Source organism: Ursus arctos, unplaced genomic scaffold, assembly GCF_023065955.2.
Source record: "Ursus arctos isolate Adak ecotype North America unplaced genomic scaffold, UrsArc2.0 scaffold_7, whole genome shotgun sequence".
Classification (NCBI taxonomy): Eukaryota; Metazoa; Chordata; class Mammalia; order Carnivora; family Ursidae; genus Ursus; species Ursus arctos.
Window position 1 is genome coordinate 26,464,336 of NW_026623089.1, and position 27,903 is coordinate 26,492,238.

General features: G+C 37.8%; 1 protein-coding gene across 6 annotated transcripts in view; it reads right to left on the reverse strand.

Annotated features, from left to right (window-relative positions):
• Positions 1-27,611, reverse strand: part of BTRC (beta-transducin repeat containing E3 ubiquitin protein ligase) — a 171,391-nt gene extending 143,780 nt beyond the window's left edge. For 2 of the 6 annotated variants that reach the window (XM_057308816.1, XM_057308815.1), the window contains exon 1: positions 27,438-27,580. In XM_057308816.1, the coding sequence (XP_057164799.1) occupies positions 27,438-27,485 (48 nt within the window). In that variant the 5' untranslated portion in view covers positions 27,486-27,580. Of the gene's footprint in view, positions 1-27,437 lie in introns of all 6 variants that reach the window. The other 4 variants (XM_026493928.3, XM_026493925.3, XM_026493923.4 and 1 more) reach the window with 3 other exon arrangements.
• Between the last annotated feature and the right edge of the window lie 292 nt (positions 27,612-27,903).

Here is a 27,903-nt window from a genome sequence, read left to right on the forward strand (position 1 = left end):
GGTACTCAAAATTATTTTCTGGTTAGGAGGCCTTGGATTTATTTTTAAAAGAATTTAGCAAATTAAGGCACATGCCAACCTTGCCATTTTTATACAGTCTCTAAATCAGCTCCAACTTACACCTGGTGAACAAGAAGGAGTACTTTGTGATGCCTGAACTAGGAGGGCTGAAATCATGCTAAGAAACAAAGGTAATTCTCCATTTGGTATTAGTCATAACAATTGACTCAGGGACAATTATATGTGGACAGCACTATGTTTCAGTATTATAAATTCCATTTGCTAGTAAATTAGGTCTCTAGTTCCAAAGACTAGATGTTCCAAATGATTAGACAGTCTCTAGTTCCAAAGGGTAGTCTCTTTATACATTCTAAAATAATAAATTTCAAAAAAGTAGTCCTCCCACTTGCATATACTTCTAATCCAAAAATATGTTCCAAGGGCTTCAATTTAATGATTTTCCAAACCTAACCTAATTCCTCAAGTGTTGTAATATTTTAATCATGGCAGGAGCTATAGTTGCCACATAGGATAAATAGTAACTTCTACAAGTTTTTTGGGTTTTTTAAAAAGATTTTATTTATTTGAGAGAAAGGGCATACCAGTGAGAGAGCACAAGAAGGGGTAGCAGCAGAGGGAGAGAGAGAGAAGCAGACTCCCCACTGAGCAGGGAGCCAAGGCTGGGCTCGATCTCAGGACCTTGAGGTCATGACCGGAGCCAAAGGCAGCCACTTAACCAACTGAGCCACCCAGGCACCCCCTACAAGTTGTTTTAAAATACAAATCGGATTGTATGCCATATCAAGAAATGCTGGTTATATACAGACTAGTTTCAGGAAAGTTCTTCAGGCAAAATGCTCATAAAAACTTTAATAATCAAGGAGCACCCAGGTGGCTCAGTTTGTTGAACGGCTGCCTTCAGCTCAGGTTGTGATCCCAGTGTGCTGGGATCGAGCCCTGCATCAGGCTCCCTGCTGGGTGGGGAGTCAGCTTCTCCCTCCCCCTGCTCTTGTGTGCTCTCACTTACGTGCACATTCTCTCTCTCCCCGCCCCAAATAAATAAATAAAATTAAAAAACAAAACTTTAATAAGAGTAAAATTTCTAAATATGATATAGAACCATTTATATTTATCTCTTTTCACACAAGCATCAAAATACCCCTCTGAATTACCCACATGACTTCAAAAGTATAAAATTAATGTGTTCTCCTGATGTGATCACTTGAAAAATGTTTGGAAGCTGCTAGGGACAGAAAAATTAGAAAAGTGTTAGATAGTATATTAATAGCTACAGGTGTTTTTTAAAAAAACAAATAAATGGAAGTTTAAAAAGTAGTCATGTAGGGCGACAGGATTTTTAAATTTTTACTTTCTCAACTTTGTTCTAATGTCTTTTGAAAAAAAGCAAAAGAAAGCTCATTTATCAAAAGTTATCATATGGGACATCAAAGCTGAAACATTATTAAGATATTTACAATAGAAATAGACTTCATGAGGTAGGATGGGCTATTTATCATTACCCCCATTTTGCAAGATGAAAAATATGGAAGGTAAATCACTTCACAAATATTTATTTGCTGCCTATCATGTGCCGTGCACTGAGATATATTGGAGAGCAAAACAAATAAAACTTGACCCTCATGGAGTTTCTTTTCTTTCTTTCTTTTTTTTTTTTTTTTTTTTGAAAATTTTATGTATTTATTTGAGAGAGAGCGAGTGCGCGCACGCGCTCAAATGGGGGTGGGGAGGAGCAGAGGGAGAGAGAAGCACACTCCCCAGCTGGGCAGAGAGCCTGACGTCAGACTCGATCCCAGGACCCTGGGATCATGACCTGAGCTGAAGGCAGACGCTTAACCGAATGAGCCACCCAGGCACCCCGAGAATATGTTAATATTTATTAAGCCTTATGTTTGGCAAAAGGCCAGTGTAACTAGAATAGTGAAAAAGGTAGGTAGGAAAGGACCAGATCTGCCTGGCAGAACAAAAGTCAAAGTCTTATCATGCGTGGCCTAAGTGCAAAGGAAAGACAATGAAAAGTTTTACAGTTAGATTTTTGAAAGATCACTATGACTGCTTATGGAAACTGGATTTAATGATTGTAATAGTTAGAAAAGTATTATAAATTAAAAGCAATGGTGCCTGGCTGGCTCAGTCAGTAGAGCATTCGACTCCTGATCTCAGGGTTGTGAGTTTGAGCCCCATGTTGGGTGTAGGAATTACTTACAAATAAAATCTTAAAAATAAAAAAAAAAGCAATAATAACCTATAGTAAGTTGATGGTAGTAGATGCAGAGAGAAGTGGAAGATTTTGAAATATATTTTGTAAGTAAAACAGATAAAATGTAATGAGGGATTGGATATTAGAGAAAAGAAAAATGAGGAGTGAAGGGTGATCCTAGGTTTGGGGCTTCATAACTGGGTAAATGGTGATAAATGGACTAGCAAAAAAAAAAAAAAAAGTCAAGATTTCTATTTTTTATATATTAAGTTTGAAATCATTATACAACATTCAAGTGGATAGTAAGTTAAATATATAAACCTAGGGGTCAGAGTAAAAAGATGAGTTGGAGATCACAGGCACAGCAGGAGTCATCAGCACAAATGGTACAGTAGTCCCCCTTAGCCACAGTGAAAACATTCCAAGACCTTCACTGCATGCCTGAAACCCTATCTATACTAGGCTTTCTCCTATCCATACATACCTTTGATGAAGTTTTGTTTATAAATTAGGCATAGTAAGAGGTTAACAATAACTAATAATAGAACAATTATAACAATACACTATAATAACAGTTGTGTGACTGTGTTCTCTTTCAAAACATCTTCTTGTACTGTACTCACCCTTCCTGTGATGATGTAAGATGACAAAATGAGTATGAGATGAGATGAAGTGAGGTGAATAATGTAGGCATTTTGAGGTATTGCTGGGCTACTACTGACCTTCTGGCAATATGTTAGAAGGAGAAACTGACCTCAGGTAACTGAAACTGTGGAAAGCCAAGGAAACAAATGAAATCACCCAGGAAGAAACCGTGACAGGAAATGGAAGAGGGCCCAGGACTAAGGGCTAAGAAACTCTAGCATATTTAGCTAACGGTCAAATGCTTATCAAATGATCTAACTCAACAAACAAAATGCTCTTTCATCATTGCTATTAACATTTAAAAAAAAAAAGCTATTTTCCCTAGCCAAAGGTTCTCAAAATTTAGTATTTAACCCACTGTAGGTGTCTTCTAGAGAGTCCTAGAGAAACTACTTACAAAATCTAGCAAAATAATAAGACATGAGAAAAAGTGGTGGCCTCTGAGGAGAGAAACTGAATGATAAGATGGGTAGGAAAGACTTTTTGCTATATATCCTTTCTACTTTTTGAATTCTGTACTGTATTGCATGTTTCACATATCCAAAAATATATATTTTTAAAATAACTCCATATTTTGGCTTCCATCAATAATTAACTCAAATCCCAGTGGGTTTATTACTACTTGCCTTGATGTTGTTGTTGTTGCTGAACTTGACATGTTATCTGTAAAATATTTATGAAGGTATAAAAAGCCATGAATAGCCAAGACTCTCTTGAAGAAACACAAGGTATGAGAATTTAACTACCACATATCATGGCTTATTATAAGCCTTATCATGAATAAGGCTGTATGGTACTGACACAGGGGCAGATAAAGAGAACAAGAGAACAGAATAATGAGTCCAAAAACAAAGCAATGCATGTAAGGACACGAATTATGATGGAGGGAGCACTGCAGATCAGTGCAGAAAACATATTCTTCCAATACATGACGCTTTGGAAATCCATATGGAAAAAAGTGAAATGGAATCCCTTCCTCACATCAAACACAAAAATCAATTCCAGAGAGACTAAAGTTCTAAATATACAAGGCAAAACTATAAAGCTTCTAGTAGAAAATATGAGATTATGCTCATGACTATAGAAAAGGCTTTCTTAAATCAAAGAAGCACTAACACACACACACACACACACACACACCCTTCAATTCACCTATCAATCATAATCACGTCCAGTGGAAGAAACACAAACAAGCAAAACAAGTCAAAAGAGCACCAACTAGGTTTGGATTAGGGAAATGAGAGCTCTAATCCAGGCTGTCACCAACTGTTAACTTGGGGCAAGTCATATGACCTCTTTGGGTCTCAGTCTGCTAGTTTTTAAAAGGAAGGAGCCATACTTTCTGATCCAAATAAGGTCTTAACCCAAAGTGATCTAAAATGATCACAAGCCACAGCTTCTTGAATGAGCTAACGAGGTGGACAGCATTCCCAATGTTGATACCTTAAGAGAATGAAGAAAAAGAGAAAATGATAAATGTTTCCCAGGCCTCTCAGGACTGTAGAGTATAAATAACTGAACATGCTGACAGTGTTTAAGGTTGACCTTGACAGAAAAGTGTATTCCAAATGCTCTTAGATGTAAAGTGCACTCACTGGGGTACACTGCCCTTGCTGGGCATTTGCTTGGTCATATTATATTTCATTAATAAAACTGATAAAAATAGAAAGATCCTGGAAATAGGCTAGCAATCAAAGGCTTTAAGTGTGTCTCTCCATATATCCCTGACAAGTAAAATTCCATCATCACAGACAGGGATAAATTATGGCTGCTTGCCTGGGTGGCTAGGGGAATGAGAAAATTAAGAACAGGACGTTCCCGTAGGATTTTTGATAACCACCAGCCAAGTCATTTCTGTACCATTTTTCCTAACACTACCAAATAACATATTCAACATTTCATTAGCTTCTCAAAATGACATTTTATGATAAAGCTCTGATCTGATAGTCATACTCTTATTAAAACAGTCAAAACTAGTTATATTGAAATAATTATCAACCACAAAAGGTTTTTCATTAAAATACATTATATAATAACATTAAAATAAGGCTCGATCAGGGGTTCTTAATCGAGGATCCAGGCACGGGATTCATCAATCCCTGAACCTCTTAAAATTGTGTACAGAACATATGTGCATGTGCATATCTGGGGAGAGTATCTCAGGACATACAAAAGACTTTTTTGTGAGGTCTATAAATAAAAAGGTTATGAAATCTTTGATTAGATGATACCTTCAGACTCTTAAAGTCTATGACCCCACAAGAATTTGGTGACATTTTAGTTAAGGCAAATAACTGACCCACTTATTAAGGAAATAGAATTTTGCCTTCTTCTGATTCATTGCTCTTTTTTCTCTTAATCCAAGTACAACAAAAATTAGTCTCACTTTAAAATAAATTTTTAAAAAACTAAATTAAATTTTTAAAAATAAAAACAAAAAAATTGGGGAGCACCTGGCTGGCTCAGGGGGAAGAACATGCAACTCTTGACCTCAGGTTCGTGAGTTCAAGCCCCATGTTTGGTGTGGAACCTACTCAAAAAACATAAAGAAAGTAATAAAAATTTAAATTAAAACTTCGTGGCTTCAATTAAACAATTAAAAATTCAGTTCAGTAATGTCCTATTTCAAAATCTTTTTTAAGCCTCTCTAAACATTCAAATTTTAACTACAATAGATTCCATTTCTCAGTAAGAAAGATAACCTATTCTTTAGTCTTTTCCACCAAGCAACATTCTTTCTAGGTCCTGAGTAGATTTTGGCATTAATTGAAAACAAGATCTCACTCTTTCCCACTGCTTTACATAATTAATTGGAACTGTTAGTCCAAATTCATCAATCCCTGAGCCCTTGAAAAAAGCTATTAGTCAAATCCTAGTCTGGCCAAAATATGGTGACTGATTCCCACTCTCACTTCAAAAATACATACTTAAAAAAAAAAACACACACACAAAACTTACTAATGAGAACTATAATTTACCACCAACTACTCATAAGAAATTATAGCTCTGCTGACTGGCAAGTAATTTGCAAAAGGAGATCAGATGAGCTGCATAAAATAAATATCCACCTGCACGTACTAGCACTAATCAGGGCGTGAAATTAAACTTGTTATTCGGAAGGAAATATCTGCTTCAAAGCTGGGATTTAGTCTGGGAAGCAAATATTAAGGTCATCCTTTTCTCTCTGATGTTTAGAGTACTTCTAATGTGGGAAGAAAGGGAGGAGAGGTAACTGACCAAATTCTGTAAAAGCGAAAATATCTCTATCACATAACAAATATTCCACTTGCTTTACTAATTACACAGACTTAACAGAACCAAATTGCTAAAAGTTATGCACAGATCACTTAAGAACTGAAAGCCCAAACAGACCACTACAGACATCTAATTCAGTCAAAACTAAGGGATCAGTGTTTCATTAAGTGAAATACAGAAATATAAATGCCGCACTAAGTTTTTAAATAGCCTATAGCCATTTTCATTATAACACGGTCAAGTCAGGATTAGCCAGGTTAATAAGATCCTATTCAATAATAGTAGTAGCCAATTATAGCCAACAGAAGCCAATTCCCACAACTTTCCCAACATTTATCAAAATTAACTAATACAGGGCGCCTGGGTGGCTCAGTCGGTTAAACATCTGCCTTCGGCTCAAATCATGATTCCAGGGTTGTGAGATCAAGTCCCACATAGAGCTCCCTGCTCAACGAAGCATCTGCTTCTCCCTCTGCCCCTTCCCCGCTTGTGCGCGCACACGCACACTCTCTCTCTCTCAAATAAAATCTTTAAAAAAAAAATTAACTAATACAAACTTCCTCCTGAAACCAATATTACCCTAGAATTTAAATAGAAATCTGAAACCAAAAAATCAACTAATACAAACCTCAACCTATTCCACTATTCTATATCCACACTACTCTCACGTCTACCAGAAAAACCTAACAAATAGAAAAGAAACCCAAATTATCATAAGCAAAACACTGGCTTGATTGGCCTATACAAGCCATCATGGTACTCAACCTATGGCACCACAACAGCAGCAGCATCTGGAAACTAGAAATGCAAATCTTCAGGCTCCACCCCAGGCCTACTGAATGGAAAATACAAACCCTCCAGGAAATTCTGATGCAGTTTTTACTACCATAAGCCCTAATTCTTTATGTAGTTTTAGACTTTTCCATTAAAGATAAAAATTATAAAACACGTAACTTGCAAATTAGAATGTATAATGTACATTTTAATTAGTCTAAGTTCAAAAACAAAAAAGAGAGTAAAAATGATGAAGTCTACACAATATCCTCCCCAAATATGAAACAGTCACCATTTCAGTCACGCAGAAAGAAAAAATGATTTGGAACAGCATAAAAATAAATGGGCTAATTTTACAACTACCACAGAAACATCATCAATGGATGCTAAAACTATTGGGAGAAATAATGCTGGCAAACAAGATATTTACAGTATCCAAATTTCACCCCACTAGGCACTTATTAATTACAAATATACCTTAACCATGGAAAAATTTGGTAAATACAACCTTAATAAAATGATCAAACTTAGTTATCACCAATAAAGGAGCAAATTGACATGACGTACCTTCTCATGGAATGCACTGAGAAAGAAATCACAACATGTATTCCTGCCAAACTTTTTTTAACCTGAATCTAATCATGAAGAAATAATCAGACAAATTCAAATGAGAGACATTCTATAAAAGTAGCCTGGACTCTTCAAAAATGTCAATTCCATGGGGGCAAAAAAAAAGACTAGGGAACTGTTGAAATTAAAGGAGACTAAAGAAACATAATTATATATAACATGATTGGATCCCACAAAAAAAAAACAACAACAACAACCCAGAGTTTAGAAGAAGCAGCTATGAAGGACATTACTGGGACAATCAGGGAAATATGAATATGAACCATATATTGAATAATAAAATGTTATCGCTGTTAAATTTTCTGAGCGAGATCCTGCACTGTGGTTATGAAACATGATGCTCTTATTCTTAGGAATATATGCGGAAGGTGAAATATCAAGATGTCTGCAATTCTCAAATGATGTAAAAATAAAAGTACAGCTATATATAGAGAAAAAACCCAATGTGGCAAAATGTTAACAACTGGCCAATCCAGGAGAAGAGTATATGAGTGATCATTATGCTTTTCTCACTATTTTTCTATAGATTTGAAAAAAGATTGATACCATCCTTACTCCTCTTCAAAACCATATTCCTCCAACTGTATGATCTTGAGAAAGTAACTTAACCTCTCTGTACCTCACATTTGTAAATCAGGGATAATAACAATACATACCTAATAAGATGAGAGGATCAAATGAGTTTATGTATGTCAAGTACCTAGAATCCGGCATGGTACATACTGAGCTTTAAGTGTCTGCTGTCATTATTACTGCTGGTTATTTTATGACTACTATTACAACCAACACTCGAGGTCAAAGAGATAAAGAATCATAGCTTGGATGTTCACAGTTCTATAGAATTTCCAAAATATTTTCACTACCTATAGCTTAAGTTCGTCTTCACAACAGCTCTTTGAAGTAGGAAGAATATTATCATCTCTGCTTTCCAGATGAGGTAAATGAGATTCAGAGAAGTTAAGCAACTTGCCCCATGTTTTACGACTTCTAGAAAGTAGTGTGAAATGGGAACCATGTCTTGTTTCCACTATAGCACAATGTAAAATTTACATCTAAACTGATTACAAGGTATTTCAAAGAAAACCCACTAAGAAAACAGGTAGAACTCCTGTACTGTCAATTATAGACAAAAGAAGTTATCACTAATCCATTCAGCAAAACAGATGTCACGTTGCAGAGCTTTGATATTTTCCTTAAATACCCTTGAAAACAAGGATCAAAAAATATGAACTCTTATAAAAAGGGATTTATTGTATTTTTATAGCTTATTACATACCTTGTAACAATCATTTTGTTAAATGTGAATGTCAGTTTAATTTTCGGTCCCTTTTTTCCTGGCTATTTACAAGCTTTGTAAGAATCGTTCCTTAATTAAGTCTAAACATAGTTTTATATAAATGGATTCCTGGAAATAAAACGTTCAGACTTAAGAAATGATTGTTACAGAGACTGTAACAGGCCGTAAAAAAAGAATGCCACTTTAAACAAAGATTTCTCATTTTAATTAAAAAGATAATCATCAGAACATTCCTACACTTAACAGAACCATTTAAAGAAGCTTTGAAAAAAAATATGTAGCATCTTATGCAGCCTTCCATGTATAATTTATAATATATTTAAATCAAAGTCTCAGTCGATCCTGTAAGTATGAATCCTTATACTATGCCTACACTTGAATGATACATTGAAAGAGAAACAGGTCCAAATGAAATAAACATCATTTCCAATTCTTTTTAACATGAACACTTTCAAAGATTATGAATATTTTCCCATAAATATTGGTAAAACACATTTAAAAATACTTACGAAACACTTTTTAACATGACCACATATGAACATAACAAGGACCATATAGTTTATTGATGCAGTAGTATGTGTCAGCTAAAGGTGTTGGGTAAAGGGATATTCAGAACACTACCACATAGTTTTCCGACACATACCTATGCACAGAGTTTCTGTTCTCAAACTCTAATAACAACTGAAGCAATAATCATTCTGATTTTCAAAAAGCCTGGCTATCACTGGAGAGTGTGAAAAACCTTTACAAGTATGATTTGATAAGCAGGATTCTTTCTGATTAATTCACTTGGCTAACTTTTAAATTGTCATTCTTGAGATGCATAGGTAGCTCGGTTGGGCGTCCAACTCCTGATTTCAGCTCAGGTCATGATCTCAGGGTCGTGGGATCGAGCCCCACATTGGTCTCTGTGCTCAGCAGGGAGTCTACTTGAGATTCTCTCTCTCCCTCCTCCTCTGCCCCCCCAAATGTGCGTGCTCTCTGATAGATAGATAGATAGATAGATAGATAGATAGATAGATAGATAGATAATAGATAGGGGAGCCTGGGTGGCTCATCTAGTTAAGAATCCAGCTCTTGATTTCTGATCAGGTCATGATTTTAGGGTCATGAGATTGAGACTCTGGCAGGCTCCCCACTGGGCATGGAGTCTGCTTAAGATTCTCCCTCTCCCTCTGCCTCTTCCTAACCCATGCATGTGTGTGCTCTCTCTCTCAAAATAAATAAATAAAACAAAATAAAATAATAAATCTTAAAAAACCTGTTCATTCTTAACTCAAATCTCATATAAAATTTGTAAACTTAGGCAAAAGTCCAAGACGGAATGAAGTAGATCTTATAAGCTGTTGTTATAATTAACTGCAATTTGAAAAACAGATGCATCAATGTTCTTCTACTTAAGTCACCTTTTCTAAATTACACTGGAGTCACTACTTGACAGTCTATTTCTGCGGCAATATATTACTGGAAACTGCTTTGAAGTGGACTATATTTTCCCAGGAAAATAAGTTATAATCAGGAAGCTATTTCCTAACTGAGGACTTGGTAACAAAGAAAGTACTCACATGCCTAACAACATCAAAACAAAGAGCCAATAACTAAACTTCTACAGTCATTAAAAATAAGGAAATTACATTCCAGCCTCATGAAATAGAATAACATACCAATGATCATCAAGCATTTGTCCAAAATGTAAAAAAACCCATAACTCTTCCATATTTATTCATTAAACAAATCTGACCTCAAACTAATAACCAACTAAAATAAACACTAAACATTTAATTAGCAATCATTTGGTTTGCTTCTTATAATACAGACCGCCGCTTGGGATGATTTATAAAAAAGGGAGAAGAAGCTGGAGAGGGTCAAATATCATTACTCAAGGGAATATCCTTTTTTCCTTTATCTAAATTATTTCCCTGAATAAGCAAGTTGTTCAAAATCATACCACTGACCTATGTTACCAGTATGAGATCAGTGAATACTGATCATGATGACCACAAGTGTTTCTCGCTTATTTTGCTTTATTTTTAAAAATTATAGGTTGACCAGGTATTTTTATTTTTCACTTGCTTATCTCCTCAGTTTATTAAAACCCACCAAGTGTTCTATATAAGACCAAAGGCCAACAGGAAAAAATGTTCTCTCTTTCTCACTGTCACAGGGCTTACTTGAGACTTTACAGATAGGTTTCAGAGTACCCCATTCTTAATTAAAACCATGAATATTTATTTGCACAAACAGTGAATTGCACAAACTGTGAATTTAACTATTCACAGAATATCTTTCATAGAATGCTAAATTTAAGGCATATTCTGATGACTATTTCTCTGATTCTTTTGATGATTATCTTTTATGTTTGATCCCAACAGATAAAGTCATCAAGAACTGAAGCTTTCACCAGGAAAATGCAAATTAAAACCACAATAATATATTACTATACACCTATCTAAATGGCTAAAATAAAAAACAGTGAGCAACCAGAACTTTCATACCTTGCTGTGGGAATGCAAAATGGGACAGTCACAGATGCAGTAGGGGAGGGGGATTAAGAGGTACAATCTTCCAGTTATAAAATAAAAAAGGCAAAGGAATGTAATGTACAGCATAGGAAATAAAGTCACTAATACCGTAACAACTTTGTATTGTGACAGACTGCAATCAGATTTATTGTGATAACCACACTGTATTATGTAAATATCAAATCACTATGTTGTACACCTGAAACTAATAATATTGTATGTCAACTATTCTTCAATTTAAAAAAAATGGTACAGGGGCGACTGGGTGGCTCAGTCTTTAAGCGTCTGCCTTCCGCTCAGGGTGTGATCCTGGCATTCTGGGATCGAGCCCACATCAGGCTCCTCCACTGGAAGCCTGCTTCTCCCTCTCCCACTCCCCCTGCTTGTGTTCCCTCTCTCGCTGGCTGTCTCTCTCTCTGTCAAATAAATAAATAAAATCTTTTTAAAAAAAAAGAAAAGAAAAAGAAAGAAACCTACTAATCCATTAGAATTCAAAGAGATTCTAAGCCTCTGCCATGAGGTTTGTGTCATTATGACCTCACTCTTCCCCCCTACCAGCTTTATTAAGATATAACTGGCATATAAAACTGTGCAAGTTTAAGGTTTACAATATGTTGACTTAATATACACATATTGTATTACAAAATGATTACCACATGCCTTCACTCTTGATTTGTTAGCTCAGTTCCTTCCTGCTATGTTCCCCACGTACAAGGCTTCACCTTTTATTTTGGTGCTAGCCACAATATTCCCCTACTCCCTCTTTATTGGTACACTGGCCAGGACGCAGTGGACTAGACATTTTGTCAAACCTAATCTGAGAAATATCTCTATCAGAAACACTGAGATGCTTGTTAAACATGCAAATTCTTGAATCTACCAAGTTAAAAGTGGAGGGAGAGGACCTGAGAATCTGCACTGTATTTTAACATTCTCTCCAAATAATTCTTATGCATGGTAAAGTATAGGACAATTGCAGCAGGCAGTAACGACTACAGGTTGAATGAATAAATGAACTGAATGAATGAATTCTTTAGTTCCTTGCTGGGTATTCCAGTTTGACTTTTGATCCCAAACTTTAATCAGGGTCCTTGCTACCTGTTTTCAGTACTTACTGATGCTGTCTGCCTAACTCCCCAGAATATCTGCACCCAGATTCCTTGTCACTATTCTCCCCGTGAAAGAATATCGTGCCCTGGGGTGCCTGGATGGTTCAGATGGCTAAGCATCTGCCTTCGGCTCAGGTCATGATCTCCAGGTCCTGGGATCAAGCCCCACGTGAGGCTCCCAGCTCAGCAGGGAGTATGCTTCTCCCTCTCCCTCTGCCTCTTCCCCTGCTTGTGCTCTCTCTGTCTCTCTCGCAAATAAATAAAATCTTTTTTTTAAATAATATTTTTTTATTATATTATGTTAGTCACCATACAGTACATCTCTGGTTTTTGATGTAAAGTTCGATGATGCATTAGTTGCGTATAACACCCAGTGCACCATGCAATACGTGCCCTCCTTACTACCCATCACCAGCCTATCCCATTCCCCCACCCCCCTCCCCTCCGAAGCCCTCAGTTTGTTTCTCAGAGTCCATAGTCTCTCACGCTTCATTCCCCCTTCTGATTACCCCCCCTTTCTTTATCCCTTTCTTCTCCTACCGATCTTCCTAGTTCTTATGTTCCATAGATAAGAGAAATCATATAATTGTCTTTCTCTGCTTGACTTATTTCACTTAGCATTATCTCCTCCAGTGCCATCCATGTTGCAGCAAATGTTGAAAAATCGTTCTTTCTAATAGCTGAGTAATATTCTATTGTATATATGGACCACAACTTCTTAATCCAGTCATCTGTTGAAGGGCATCTCAGTTCCTCCCACAATTTAGCTATTGTGGACAATGCTGCTATGAACATTGGGGTGCATATGGCCTTTCTCTTCACTACGTCTGTATCTTTGGGGTAGATACCCAGTAGTGCAATGGCTGGATCATAGGGTAGCTCAATTTTTAACTTTTTAAGGGACCTCCACACTGTTTTCCAGAGTGGCTGTACCAACTTGCATTCCCACCAACAATGTAGGAGGGATCCCCTTTCTCCACATCCTCTCAAGCAATTGCTGTTTCCTGCCTTGTCAATTTTTGCCATTCTAACTGGCGTAAGGTGGTATCTCGTGTGGTTTTGATTTGAATTTCCCTGATGGCTAATGATTTTGAACATTTTTCTGTGTCTGTTAGCCATTTGTATGTCTTCACTGGAAAAGTGTCTGTTCATATCTTCTGCCCATTTTATGATTTGTTTATTTGTTTCTTGTGTATTGAGTTTGAGAAGTTCTTTGTAGATCTTGGATACCAGTCTTTTATCTGTAGTGTCATTTGCAAATATATTCTCCCATTCCATGGGCTGCCTCTTAGTTTTTTTTTACTGTTTCCTTGGCTGTGCAGAAGCTTTTTATCTTGATGAAGTCCCACAAGTTCATTTTATCTTTTGTTTCTCTTGCCTTTGGAGATGTGTCATGAAAAAGGTTGCTGTGGCCGATGTCGTAGAGGTTGCTGCCTATGCTCTCCTCTAGGATTTTGATGGATTCCTGTCTCACATCGAGGTCTTTCATCCATTTGGAGTTTATCTTTGTGTATGGTGTGAGATAAATAAATAAAATATTAAAAAAAAAAAAAAAAAGAATATCCTGCCATTGCTAAACTTCCCTGAGTCCACAAATCTGGTTGAGTTGCCAACAGATGCCATGTTCCATCTGCCTAGCTAAATTTCCTCCCCTTAACTCCTAGCCAGATCCAAGCACTTAGCCTACCTCACTCTGTAGCTTTGTGCTTCCTTATCTGGCTTATCTTGATAAAACAGTGTCGCCAGTATGAGACAGTGATCATGAAATTACTCAAAAACCAAAAACATTTTAGAAGAATCGTGATCTTTCCATCACATAGGAAGCAGAGCTGAGTGGGCCAAAGAACTTCAATTTGGCTCACTCTCTATGTGGATAAAGCTTTCTCTTTTAACCTGTTATTATGGATACTTTTACATACACAGAAAAGTATGGAATAGTATATAATTAATTCCTATCACTCAGCTTTCCACCTTCCAAATTCCAAGGCAAATCCCAAATATTATATCATTATGCCCATTTTTATCTATACGAACATATCTTAAATTTAGTCTCCTTGTTAAAATTAGGGACTCTTCCAACATCTTTACCCACCAAATGCTCATTTCCCTATACTATGACAACGTTCCCTTTATCTAATTGCCCCGGATCATGCCTAACAACTTTTTTATTCTTCTCTCTTTTTCTTTACTTCTCCTATTCTACTCTAGGCAAACCTTACTCATTCTATCTCAAGAATATTCCTTAAATGTCTTTCCTTCTTTCCATACTTACCACTCTGGCTCAAGCCTACATGGCTTCTTGCCTGGACTATTATACAACCTTTAAGTGGCCTCTGCCTCTATCTATTCCCTCCTCCCTAGTCCAATCCACTCTAAGTGAAACCACTACAATGGTCTTTAATCTTTGTTGTTAGTGCCCTCAGTGGGAATCAGATTCAGATGTGAATTACAACCCTTCAGAAAAAAGTACTTGCACGAGTTTATATGTTGAATGGGGACTATGGACCTCAGATTAAAAACCTTTGCACTATCAGCAACAAATAGAGAATTAAATTTTAAAAATACCATCTAAAAAAACCCAGCATCTAAAAGCAACAAATAACTAGGAATAAATCTAACAAAAAATGTACAAAGACCTCTACACAGAGAAATTAAAGACACAAATAAATGGAAAGACACACCATTTTCATGGATTGTAGAACTCAGTAGTGTTACGATCTCAATTCTACCCAAACTTATATAGAAATTTAACACAATGCCAATAAAAACCATAGCAGCATGTTTTGTGGACATTAACAAGCAGATTCCAAAATATATGGAAATGCAAAGGGCCAAGAACAGCCAATGCAATCTTGAGGGGGGTGGGCAGCTGAAGGACATATACCATATGACATCAAAAACTGGTATAAAAATACATTAATTAAGAAAGTATGATATTGGCACAAGAATAAACAGAACAATGGAACAGAACAGAGTCCTAAAAATAGGCCCACACATATATATAAACAGGTGGTATATGGCAAAAGTGCCCCTGCAATGCAACAGAGAAAGAATCATCTTTTCAACAAATGTCACTGGATCAACTGGATTTAAAAAACAAAAACTGAATTCTGTCCTCCACCTCACACCAAACATTAATTAATTAATTCCAGATGGAGTGTAGATCTAATTGTAAAAGGTAAAACAATAAAGCTTGTCAGGGTCTTAAAGAGATATCTGTAGACTCGTGTTTATAGCATTATTCACAACTGCCAAAAGGTGGAAGGATCCCAAGTGTGGCAAGAGATTAATGGATAAAATGTGATGTTTAAATATGATGAACTATTATTCAGCCTCAAAAAGGAAGGAAATTCTGACACATTCTACAACATGGATGAAGCTTGAGGACATTGTGCTAAGAAAAATAAGCCACTCACAAAAAGACAAATACTATATGATTCCACTTATGAGGTATCTAGAGTAGTCAAATTCACTGAAACAAAGCAGAATGGTGGTTGTCAGAGGCTGGGGGGAGAGGGAAATGGAGAGTTGTTGTTTAACAGGTACAGGGTTTGAGTTTTGCAAGAGAAAAAATGTGTATTCAGTTCAGTTAGAGCCAAGGAAAATAGGTGTCTACACAAGATGGGGTGGTAGAATCAGCAGTGATCTACTGCAGGAGGTCAGAGCCCTAGCAGGATAAAAAGGATGTCCATACAGGAATATGCCAGCCTTGGCAGTCCTGCACAGGGTGCTGGAGTCCAAATGGACTGAGAAGAACAACTAGTGCAAGGTATCAGATCCTGAAGTGAGAAAGATGTTCAAACAGGGAGCAGGGGCAGCAGCCTGATATGGGATTTTGGAGCCTGATTAAGGTGAGGATGGCATCCATGTGGTAGAGGTCAGGAACAGCAGCAACAGGAGAGACTGGTCACATACAAGGAAGGTGAGTAATAAAATACATTGAGGATAATGAGAATCAAGTGACTGTCAGAAAAGGGAGTAATAATTATGGAAAGGAAATTAATGAATGAACCCTGTGGTGTTAGACTAGAACTGGAGATATCAGTGTGAACTCATGGCTTTAAATAAATATGTAGATAAAATTAAAATGGTGATATAAATGCATGTGTGCATTTTTACACATACATATATTCCCTACCTCTGTCCCGTAAGAGGACCTGGGAACAGTGACACCCCAACAGCAATAAGCACACCTAACACCCAGATCTTGACTTCTAAATATCATTCTCTACTTAAAAAACAAACAAACAAACAAAAAACACACAAGAGAAATCAGTGATTCCAGGGCTGGGGGCGGCAGTGGGGGGGGATACAAAATGAGCCCTTTTAAATACAAGAGTATCTTCTTATACCAGAAAATAAGAAAATGCTCAAAGAATGACATCAAAAAGACAAAGCAGCTTGAGAGCACTGCCCAAATATGGAACAATTTAAGCATCAAAATAAATGACAGTATTGGATTATAACCCATCAAATAAAACAGGAATTCATAAGCCTATTCCATTATAATAGACTGAAAATCTGATGAAGGATAGGATAGTCACCTGGTTTCAAAGTACCTTTCCATTAAATATTTATTACAAAGAGAAAAACGTATTTTAGTTATTTATTTTTAAAGATTTTATTTATTTATTTGACAGAGAGAGAGACAGCCAGCAAGAGAGGGAACACAAGCAGGGGGAGTGGGAGAGGAAGAAGCAGGCTCCCAGTGGAGCGGGGAGCCCGATGCGGGGCTCAATCCCAGGACCCTGGGATCACGCCCTGAGCCAAAGGCAGACGCTTAACAACTGAGCCACCCAGGAGCCCCAAGAAAAACATATTTTAAAGAAGAAACTGCCAGATGCCACCTTAATCAAGTGAACAAAATTGTAAGACAAAAATCATGTGTCACCTGATAGGAAGCAAGGAGTAAAACTACAGCATCGCTTCTGTGGTATTTCTGCCAAAAATAGATAACCTGGATCCAATCATGAGGAAAACTCAGATAAACCCAAATTGAGGACAGTCATGAGAGTCGAAGAAAAACTAATGAACTATTGTTCTACACTGACGGAGACTAAAGAGACATGACAACTAAATTCGATATGCGATTCTGGATTGGATCCTTTTGCTATAAAGAACATTACTGAACAACTGGAAAAGTTTGAATGGGGTCTGGGGTTATATATGTAATTGTACTGTATGTTAATTTCTGAATTTTGACAGTTGTATTACTATTATGTAGAATGACCTCGATTTATAGAAAATACACATTGGAGCATTTAGTGACATGACAACTTACACTCAAACAATTCAGGAAAAAATATTATTTGTGTTTTACCTGAAACTCTTCTGTAATTCTAAGATTAATTCAAAATAAAATGTTAAGAGAAAGAGAAAGGATTGCTGCACTGGTGGTTACCAAACACTAAACATAAAGATACTGATATTAAATGTCTGTGTGTGTGTGTGTGTGTGTGCGTGTGTGTGCGCGCACGCATAACAGCATACACACTCCAATTAGGTGTAACTATTTTCTCTGGAGAAAGACTGTTAGTTTCTTCTGCCTTCCTCTTACACATTTAGGGTCCCTTGTGATTAACACTGGGTCCAACACAAATAATCCAGATAACCTCCCTATTTTAAAGTCAGCTGATTAGCAACCTTAATTCCATCTGTTATCTTAATTCCTCATGTAATTTAACATATTCACAGACACTTGGGATTGGTGGGGCAGGGGATGATTACTCTGCCTACCCCAAAGAGTTTCCTTTATTCTGAGATTATATCCTTGCTACTTTTGTGGCATTAGGAGCTCTTTCTTTCTTTTATAAAGTGATGGTGCTAATTGCAATCATTCTTTTTAAGCTATTGATATGTAAAAAAAAAAAAAAAAAAGCCCTGCTAATCCTGTGAATACTATTTAAGTAGTACAAAACCTTGTGAAATTTTTCCTGATCCCTCAAATGAAAAAGTCTGAAACAAAACATTCTGTTCCTAAAAAGACACCATATCCTCGATGAAAGATTTGTATTTTTCAGAATATAAGGAACAAATCAATTTAAAAAAAAAAAGCAGACAATCCAATTTAAAAAAGATGACCAAGGCTTAAATTGACACTTCACAATAGAATATATTTAAAGAGCTAATACAGGTCATGATCTCAGGGTTTTAAGATGGAGCCCCATGTCCGGGTGCAGAGCATGCTTAGGATTCTCTCTCCCTCTCCCTCCCTCCACCCCACCCCTCTCTCTCTCAAACAAACAAATAAATAAATGGCCAATAAACCTAAAAAGGTGTTTGATTACAATGGTCACTAAGGAAACGCAAATTAAAGCAGTGAGAGAGTACCATTCATCTACTAGTCTGGCTAAACTAAAAAAGACAGACAACATCAAGTGAACATTACAAGAACATGCAGCAACAGCAACTGGAACTCTCATACGCTGCTGTAGGAAGCGCAAGATGGAAAACAGTTTCATCGTACCTATTAAAGCTAAACATCTCATACTCGATGACCTAGTAATCCTACTCCTAGATATACACCCAACAGATATGTACATACGTTCAAGCAGAGACACATACAAGATTATTCATAACAGCACAATTCACAGTAGCCAAAAACTGGAAATAACCCAAATGTCCATCAACAATAGAATGGCTAAAAATATGAAGTATATTCACACTTGTGGAACACCACACAGCAAAGAGAATGAACATATTACACCCAAAAAAACAATGTGAATATATCATCTTACAAACAATGTGGGACAAAAGCAGCCAGAAACTGAAGTATATATACTGGAATGATTCCATATATATGAGGTTAAATACAAATAAAAGTAAAACTAACCTATAGGTATTAGATAATACTTACACAGAAGTGATCATTAGGTAAAATTTTAATGAGCTATATACTCATGATTTGTACACTTTTTGTATAATTACTTCTCTAAAAAGCTTACAAAGACAGGTACATTCACAAAGTACACTAGAATATTATTTTTCAATACAAACTGGGTTCAGTCCAAACTCCCCAGTCCTCAGTCCTTCTTTTCTTTCTTGTCTGCTATGCACCTTATGTTCAAGTCATATCTATCTACTCAACCCGTGCCTGCCCATCTCTTGATTTTCTGGCCTTTACCCAAACAACTCCCTCTTCTTGGAACTGCCCACCTCAAAAACAAGTCTATCAAAACCTATCTATTCTACAAATTCCAATATGAAGCTTTCTTCTCCCACAAAGCATCCAAAGATCTCTCCACTTAGAACTGATTTCCCTTCTGTTAACTTCTATAGCACTTTGTGCCTCTATTTTGGCACTTACTGTGCCTTAAGAAATACTATAAATTCCTATCTTCTCGATAGATCGTGAAGTTCTAGAGGAGACAGAGTTTTATTTAATTTTGTATCTTCATCCCCTCCTGCCCCCATAACCATCTCCCTCCACATGTAACACGATGTTTTGCAACTCAGTTTATGTTCACATTTTTATCAAATCACATTCATGCCAACTATCATGGCCTCATTTTCAGTCGTCAACCCACTGATTTTGCCAAGTACTATTTAAAAGGAAAATGCAGTGCTCCAGCAATTTAGGAACATACAGTTCTAAATTCCCAATGAAAATCTTGGATACATATAGGAGTTTAATGGTGTAATTGATCAATTAACACATTACACATGGCAATTCACAATTTAAAATGAACTGAGAAGGGGAAAAAAAGAGAACCTTTTCAAGCAGGTTAGACTAACAATGGCCCATGTTCCAGTTAAGAAAATTAGTTTGGGTATACTGCAGTCCATGATTAAATGCGGGTCTTCATTTGGGGTACTAATTTTTTAAATATATACACTCAATATACTAAATTTAAGTTTTTCTGACGAAAAACAATATTCACTGTAGAAAATCTAGAAAACATTAAAGAAGCCAAAGAAAAGAAAAATCACCTAAGTAATGCTTTTGTGTGTGTTTACTAGCACATTTTCAGATGCCGTTAAATATTTTGAAATATTACCCATAACCCAACAATTCACAAATAACCACTAATAGCTTAGTGTTAATGTGTTAGTTCCCGAGTACAAGGATTTGCGCATCTGTGTTCCAAAAGTATTATCCACGTGCTGAAATTCCTGGATGTCTGTTTCCATGACTTTCCAGTGAAAGCCTGAACGTCCCCCAGACATCTGAAAATATCAGTACCATATTTTTGCAGCCTCAAATTTAGGTGCAGAGAAGGGATTTAAGAGCTCTACACCTGCTACCAAGGGAGTTGTTAGAGCATTACGTATGACCTTGATTCAAATTCTGTTATAGTTCAAATTCTGTTACAAATGCCATTGGAATGACATCAACTTTATCCTTCCCAAGGACAGAAGAATAGCTTGTAATACTGATGAACTTTTCAAGGCATCACTGTGGATTAATGTCAAGGATCTAACTGCTTCTTTATGCCTTTTTTTTTTTTAATAACATGATGCAAAGATACCTGCTATATTAAATAGTGATTCTAAAAGTATCCAACCCAAGGGTGTTTTTCAGTAACCAAAGTGAGAAAGTGCTAGTCAGGACAGCACAACAATAAGCGGAATGAAAGCATAATAGCCGTCACAGTAAGCCCTTCATCATTCTTCTATAAATCAAGTATACTAAATTACATTATAGACAATTGTTACTATAGTACATTATCATACAAGTTACTCCCTCCCCCACGCCTTCTATGGGCAGAGTATACTTCCCTGCCCTTTGACTCTGGGCACACCCATGTGACTTGCTTTGGTTAATGGAATACTGGCAGGTGTGACAGGACCCAATGACTGAAAGGTACCTGAATGACTGGACTTGCTCTCTTGTGCCTTTGCTGTAGCTGTAAGAGCTTAGCCTGATAAGTCACTATTTCTTTAGTCTGAGTCCCAGAATATCATATGTAACAGTTCTCAGTGAGCAGCCAAGTCCAGAGTCACCCAACTAAGCCCAGTCTATACCATCCAATACTTAGCAAATCCACACACTCCTGAGAATAAATGTCTATCATTGTATGCCATGATATTTTGTGGGTTTTATTAGTCAGCAATAGCTGACTGATACAATGATACTGTGACAACTATAAAGTCTTATTCCATTTCCTCAATAATTCAAAAGATTAGAAAATCTACATGTAAATCTGGACAGTAACTCTTCCACTCTAGCCATCATGTGACTAGCAAAGAAATATGCCATCATATTCCATTGTTCCTCTGCTCTTCAAGGATTAAATATAATGTAAGTCAGGGTACTGGGTCAGACTGCATGGGTTTGATGTCAGGCTCCTTGCTAACAGAGTGACTTTGTACAAGTTACTTATTCTCTCTGGAATCAGTCTCCTCACCTGAAAATGGGAATAACAACAGTACTGAATCTACTCTCGGAAGGATTAAATGAAATAATATATGTAAAGGATTTAGGGGCACCAGCCTGGCTCAGTCATAAAACATGCAACGCTTGATCTCGGGGTCATGAGTTTGAGGCCCACACTGGGTATAGAGATTAAAAAAAGAGAGAGAGAGAGACAAACAAAAAGAATTTAGTAGCACATAGTAAACACTAAATAAATGATAGCTGTTAGCTACTTATGGCTAACTATATTTTAAAAAACAAAAATTAAAAAAACACAACTCTCCCACTCCTGTGATTATCCCATTATTGACAGAGTCAGGTCAGGTAAGATCACAAGCTTGGGAGTAAGAAGCGAAGTATATCCTGAAGGGAGAGCCAAATCAGGAAGGAGTAAGACCTTAGAAGGAAATTCCAATTCAGAAGGTTCATCTTAGGGAGGAAGGAATCCTCTCCAGGCTCTGTGGCTTTTGCTCCCTTGCTTCCCACTCCCACCCTGGCCACATATGAAGGCAATCCAAGAACTATGATGGTAGTGTCCCAGAGAACAAATCACAGTCTTAAGTCAACGTTACTCTCAGTATTTATTCCGCTTGTTATCTCTGAGCCTTCTGTAAAATGTTCTAGCTCTGTCTCAGTTAGGCTTTGGGAAAGTAAAGGGAATAATCCAGAGATTCCTAAAGTACAAGGTGAATCTTGTGGAATACTAGTCAAAACGGTAAGATCCAGTGCAACTTTCCCATACTTTTTCCCTCCTCTACTTCCAATTTACAGATGCTGGATTGACTACTAGGGAAAGCAGTAGTTTCTTTATAGTGACAGACTTGTTAAACATTGGCAAATATTTTCTACTTCATCCTCAATGAATTATTATACACACTTAGAAAGCACTTCCCATGCTATATTAAAATATTGCTAGAAAGTAGATGGGATTTGGGGCACCTGGGTGGCTCAGTTAAGTGTCTGCCTTCAGCTCAGGTCATGATCCCAGGGTTCTGGGATAGAGCCCCCCCACCAGGCTCCTTGCTCAGTCAGACTCCTTGCTCATAGGGGAGCTTGCTTCCCCCTTTCCTTTTGCCCCTCGCCCCATTTGTGGTCTCATGCGTTTGTGTGCACGCTCTCTCTCTCTCAAATAAATAAACTAAAATCTTTAAAAAAAAAAAGTAGATGGGATTTTTAAATACTTCAATAGCACAAAGATTTTTTTTCTTTCTTCATTCTCTTTTTTATTGTAATGCCATTTACCATAAAATAATTTTTTCTATACATGATCAAGACCTTACATGTCCTACCTCCCTTTAGCAAGCGAAAAAAAAATCCTCATCTGCTTCCTTTCTTTCAGGATTTAAACACTATACAAATAATATACACTAATAAGTGATCTTTTTTTAAAAGTTCATTTTCTAATTTAGCAATAAAAAATTTGACAATCATTCAAAGTAGAATTTTCTCTACATCTAATAATTCACTTCTAATAATATGTACACCTATTACAAACATAAATTAAAAATTAGCACAAAGAATTATCACTAATTCATAATTTCATACCTTAATACCAATATAAGAATATCCAGAAAAGAAACTGAAGACTAATTTAAATTGAGAACATGTAAAAGATACATAGAAACTCTGACAACTTAAACTAAGAACTAGTTTCAAATGTTCACCCAACCAGCTGGTAATCAATCTCACTGACTCAAAGAAAAGTCCATCTCAGTGAAAAATCTGAGTATTTACTTTAAAATGCAAATTCTTGCTTTTAGATACATACACTTCTCAAGCAAATAAGAAAAGTTACTGAATCATATTAATTCACCCAGTATTATCTCTGCAGTGACATTATTAAGGCAAGTCATGCAGGAGATCATGTTAGTTTCTTAAGAAGTTAACCTCAAAAAAGAGATGCTTCCAAAGTAAGCCCAGTGTTGTTATTCACAAATTTAGTAATCCCATTTGTATTTTTAGCATGAACATCCAACTACAATAGCATCCCTGGTAGCCAGTCTCAAAAGGCATGGTCTCCAGCAATTTCCCTCTCTGTTTGTGCATGTCATTCTTCTTCTCTACAGGTAGAGATTATTTCCCCTCCCTCTGACTCTGGCCTGGCCTTACTCTCTTTGACCAAGAGTGACATTCTCAGACTTCCAATCCAAGGACATAAGAGAACTGGCTGAATGCCTTCTATTTCCTAGCTCTTAGAATGCTCCTTCTTAAAATCCAGGCACCCAGCTTAAGTAAATCCAAAGGCCATGTGGAGAACAGCGCGCCCACATAAAGGAGGACTGAAGGCCTTTAGGGCTAACTGAACTCTCAGCCAGTGGTCAGCTACGTGATGTGGCCATTTTGAACATTCCAGCTATGCCGCACCTTGCCAACACCATCAATCAACCACAAATTTAAGAGAAATAATAAATTGTTTAAGCCACTAAATTGTGGGGTGGTCTGTTACACTGCAAGTTACCTTTTATACTATTTCACTTATCAATTCTATAAAAAAGTATTTTATATGCCCTAAATTATTTCATCCAAGTTTCAAATGTTTCCCCAGATCTATTATTCTGGGACTGGTTTACCCTGTTCATTTTTAAAAATAAACTTCAAATTCATCCCTCAACTCATCTTTCTATCCCCCATTTATATTTTTTTAATATCTGCTTATAAAATGGTGCCTACATTCCCTCAATCACTTTCATGTCTCGTCTCAGATCCTTTTCCAGGTCCCATTTATCTTTTCCGCATTGCAATTTTGTTGACCAAGGAAATATTAGTTAGGAAGGTGCGTGAGGACCTGCTAGAGCTAAATGAGATATTAGCATACAGGTTACTTAATGTGAACTACTGCTTTAAAATCATTTGTTTCTAGAAGTTAGACATTCTGCTTAAACTATTTTTCACTAAGTATCCAAGGGTAAATTTTAACTCTAGACTGTGTGTGAACTATGGTCAACTATGAATTAGCAGTCTTGTTAATAAGATTTTATTATAAAATTCCTAATCAAAGCACTACATTAATGTTGTAATAAGCAAAATTCATGAAAGACAGTATCTATTTCATACTGGCATTTTAAATAAATTTTGCATTTTCTTAAACCATGGAAATCAGGGCATCCATAAAAAAACTGCCATTCACAATTCACAATTGAGGAAAGGAGTAAGGCCAAAACAAAGCCAAACATTATACAAAAATCTCAGTTGGATTAAAAGGATCATTCCTCCATGTGTACTGTGCACTAATTACTTGGTGCAAGCACAAATATCTTCCCATCTCAAAACTGAGTAAAGACATATGTTAGCAGGGTACATGGGACCAAAGGCAAGTTTGTAACTTACTCAGATTCATAATAAGACTGTGACTGAGCTGAAAAATATGAAATCTCTAACTCTCCGTTCTCTGCTTCAGTTATTAAGGTGTCCTTCTTGGTGACCCTCTTCCAGTTGGCCTTTTTCTCGAGCAGTAGCCAAAATAGCAGGCAAGGTCAAAAATGAAAGTTACTAAAATTAAAGAAAAAATTGGCTTCTCCCTATGGAAGGTGACTCAACATTTAATAATGTGTGGTGCCCTAAAAGCTGCAAACTACTACATGGCCTCTCCAGGTCCACTTTAACTCAATCAGGAGACCATTATCGAAACATTAACTCACTAGTACAAAGTGGAGATCAAGTAGTTGAGAATGCTCCTAGGCTGAGGTCTAATAGAGAGTAAAGAAGATGATCTCATAATGTCTCTTTATGATCTATAAATCACATTATTCCATAAATCTGACATAAGTGTCAAGATTAGGACTCAGTCAACCTCTAAGTAGAAAAACAAAAATAAGCAGCTGCCAATTTTCTGACTTAAATCTAGAAGCTGGCATACAGGTTATTTAGCATAGAGATTATTCAATGTAAAATAATGTAAAATATCAAGCAACTTCCACTTACTTCTAGAGTCCAAAAAAATTTAATATTTTAGAATTTCAACATTGGCAGAAACTCAAGAAACTTCTTCAGGCCTAATGGGATTTTATTAGTGATATATTCAAAGTTTAGTTAGGTGTTTTTGAAAGCACTAATACAAAATAAAGTTTTAGTAAATTTGACCAGTCTCTGAAGATGTATTCTTATAAATGGGGCAGTTTAAAGCCAAATTTCAACCAGGATAGTGTCCATGTTTATTTAGACTTGTTTTGGTATTTCAGACAAAAACAAAATAACAACCATCAAAGAAATGAGATTTGCAGTGACTAGTTACAATTACTTCTGAAAAAGCAAGACTCCACTGCAAATAATATCAATATCCCCAAGGCCACCTGTTAAAATAGCAGTCTATGCATTCCACCATTCTTTAGCTGTAACCACAAAGCCTGGTTTTACACCTAAGATATACAAGAAACATCAGATTAAAAGCATCAAATATCAGCCTATACAAATTTGCCAAACAAGCATAGCAAAAGAAAAGCAGATACAAAGTTAAAGAACGAGGCTCCAAAGGATTTAACTATACCCAACAAATTCCAATCCAAGTTCATACTGTGCTTCAACCTAAAACTGGTAAGTAACCACCAATTCTGACATCTCCTATTCCCCACTAGTTAGATCTCCCCTTTATCGCCTGAATTTCTCCACTGATCTCATCACTTCTTAGGAGTCTTGTGATTGCAATCTCCATGGCCTTTCCTTTCTCAGAAAGTGATATAGCACCAGGACCCATATTTTACTTTCTTTACAATTTAGCACTGTTTTGTTTTACCCTATTAGATATTTTTTCCCCAATCTCCTGTACCCATGTTTCCCTGATGGATCCTCTTGCTTTTTACCACTTCGTCCTCGCTACAATATTTAGCCTCTCCTTTCAAAGCAGAGTATGTAGCCCTTTTTCTGACATCTGTAATTCTGGCTCACCATCAACACCCCGTTCCTTCCCTAGAGACTATCACCATAGTCCTAGGTCTCCATCCCTAACCCTGATCCTCCTAAGTAAGACCTCTTCCTTTTCAGAGTTTGTCTTGTCCAACATTAGTTTAGCCAAACTGGGATTGTACCCTGAAGGCAAAGGCTATCTCCCCTCCTCCCACCCCACCCCCACATTCTACAGAACTACAAGTCTCCCACCTGCCCTGGCTTTCTCTCCTTCACCCCTTAGATCCATCTGCATCCCGCCTTGCCCGTTCCCTCCTTGCCCCCCACCCTAGATCTCTCCTTCCACTCTCCCGCGTTCCCCTTCCCCACTCCTGAACGCACCTCCTCTGCTGGGCCTTACCCGTAACCCTGACACCGAGAAGGCCCTGCCAGCAACCTCACGGCGTCTCTCCTCTGGGCTTCCTCCGCTCTTCAGTAACTGTCCCCACGCCCCTTTCCCTCCAGGGCCCCGCGCGCCGCCCAGAGCCCCCTCCCCGATTAAGCTCCCGCTGTCACTTGGCCTCTCATCCACAAGATGGCGGAGCTGTTGCCCCCACCCCCGGGTCCTCTCCGCAAGCCACCCCTCCCCTCCTCCCTAGAGCTCCCGTCCCGTCCCTTCAGCTGCCCCCGCCGCCGGCCTCGGCCCAGGATCCCGCTGCCCCCTCCTCCGGCAGGCAGGCGGCCCAGGCCCGAGCCTCAGCGACGTCGCCAACGCCACCGCCTCCACCGCTCCCGGCCTGCGCCTTTTCCTCACCATAAACTTGAGCGCTTTTTCCTGCAGCACCGCCTCGGCTGGGTCCATAATCACCGGGGGCCACTGGGTCTGCACTCCACCGGGGCCGCCCCCTTGGTGCCAGGCCGCAGCCAACGCAGCGCCCGGATCCGCCTCCTCTTCCTTCCCCCCGCCCTCTCTTACCTCTCAGGCACCAGCAGGGGGCCAGGGAGGACCCGCTGTTCCGTGCACATGCGTGAGCCCGCTGGCTCACGGGATTTGTAGTGATGGAGTTTCCCGCGGCAAAAAGTGAGGTCTCGACGCGAACCGCAATTCCCGCGGTTCGCTGCGGCATGGTCGCGGTGGCCGAAAGCTAAATACAGACAACTCGCCATCGAGTAGAGGAAATCGGCTGATGGGAATCGTAGTTTATAGCCTCTACGGATGGGAAACGGGAGGGGGCACGGGTGTCTCCGTGGTTACCGAGCGACGCTAGTGGCTGCCTGCC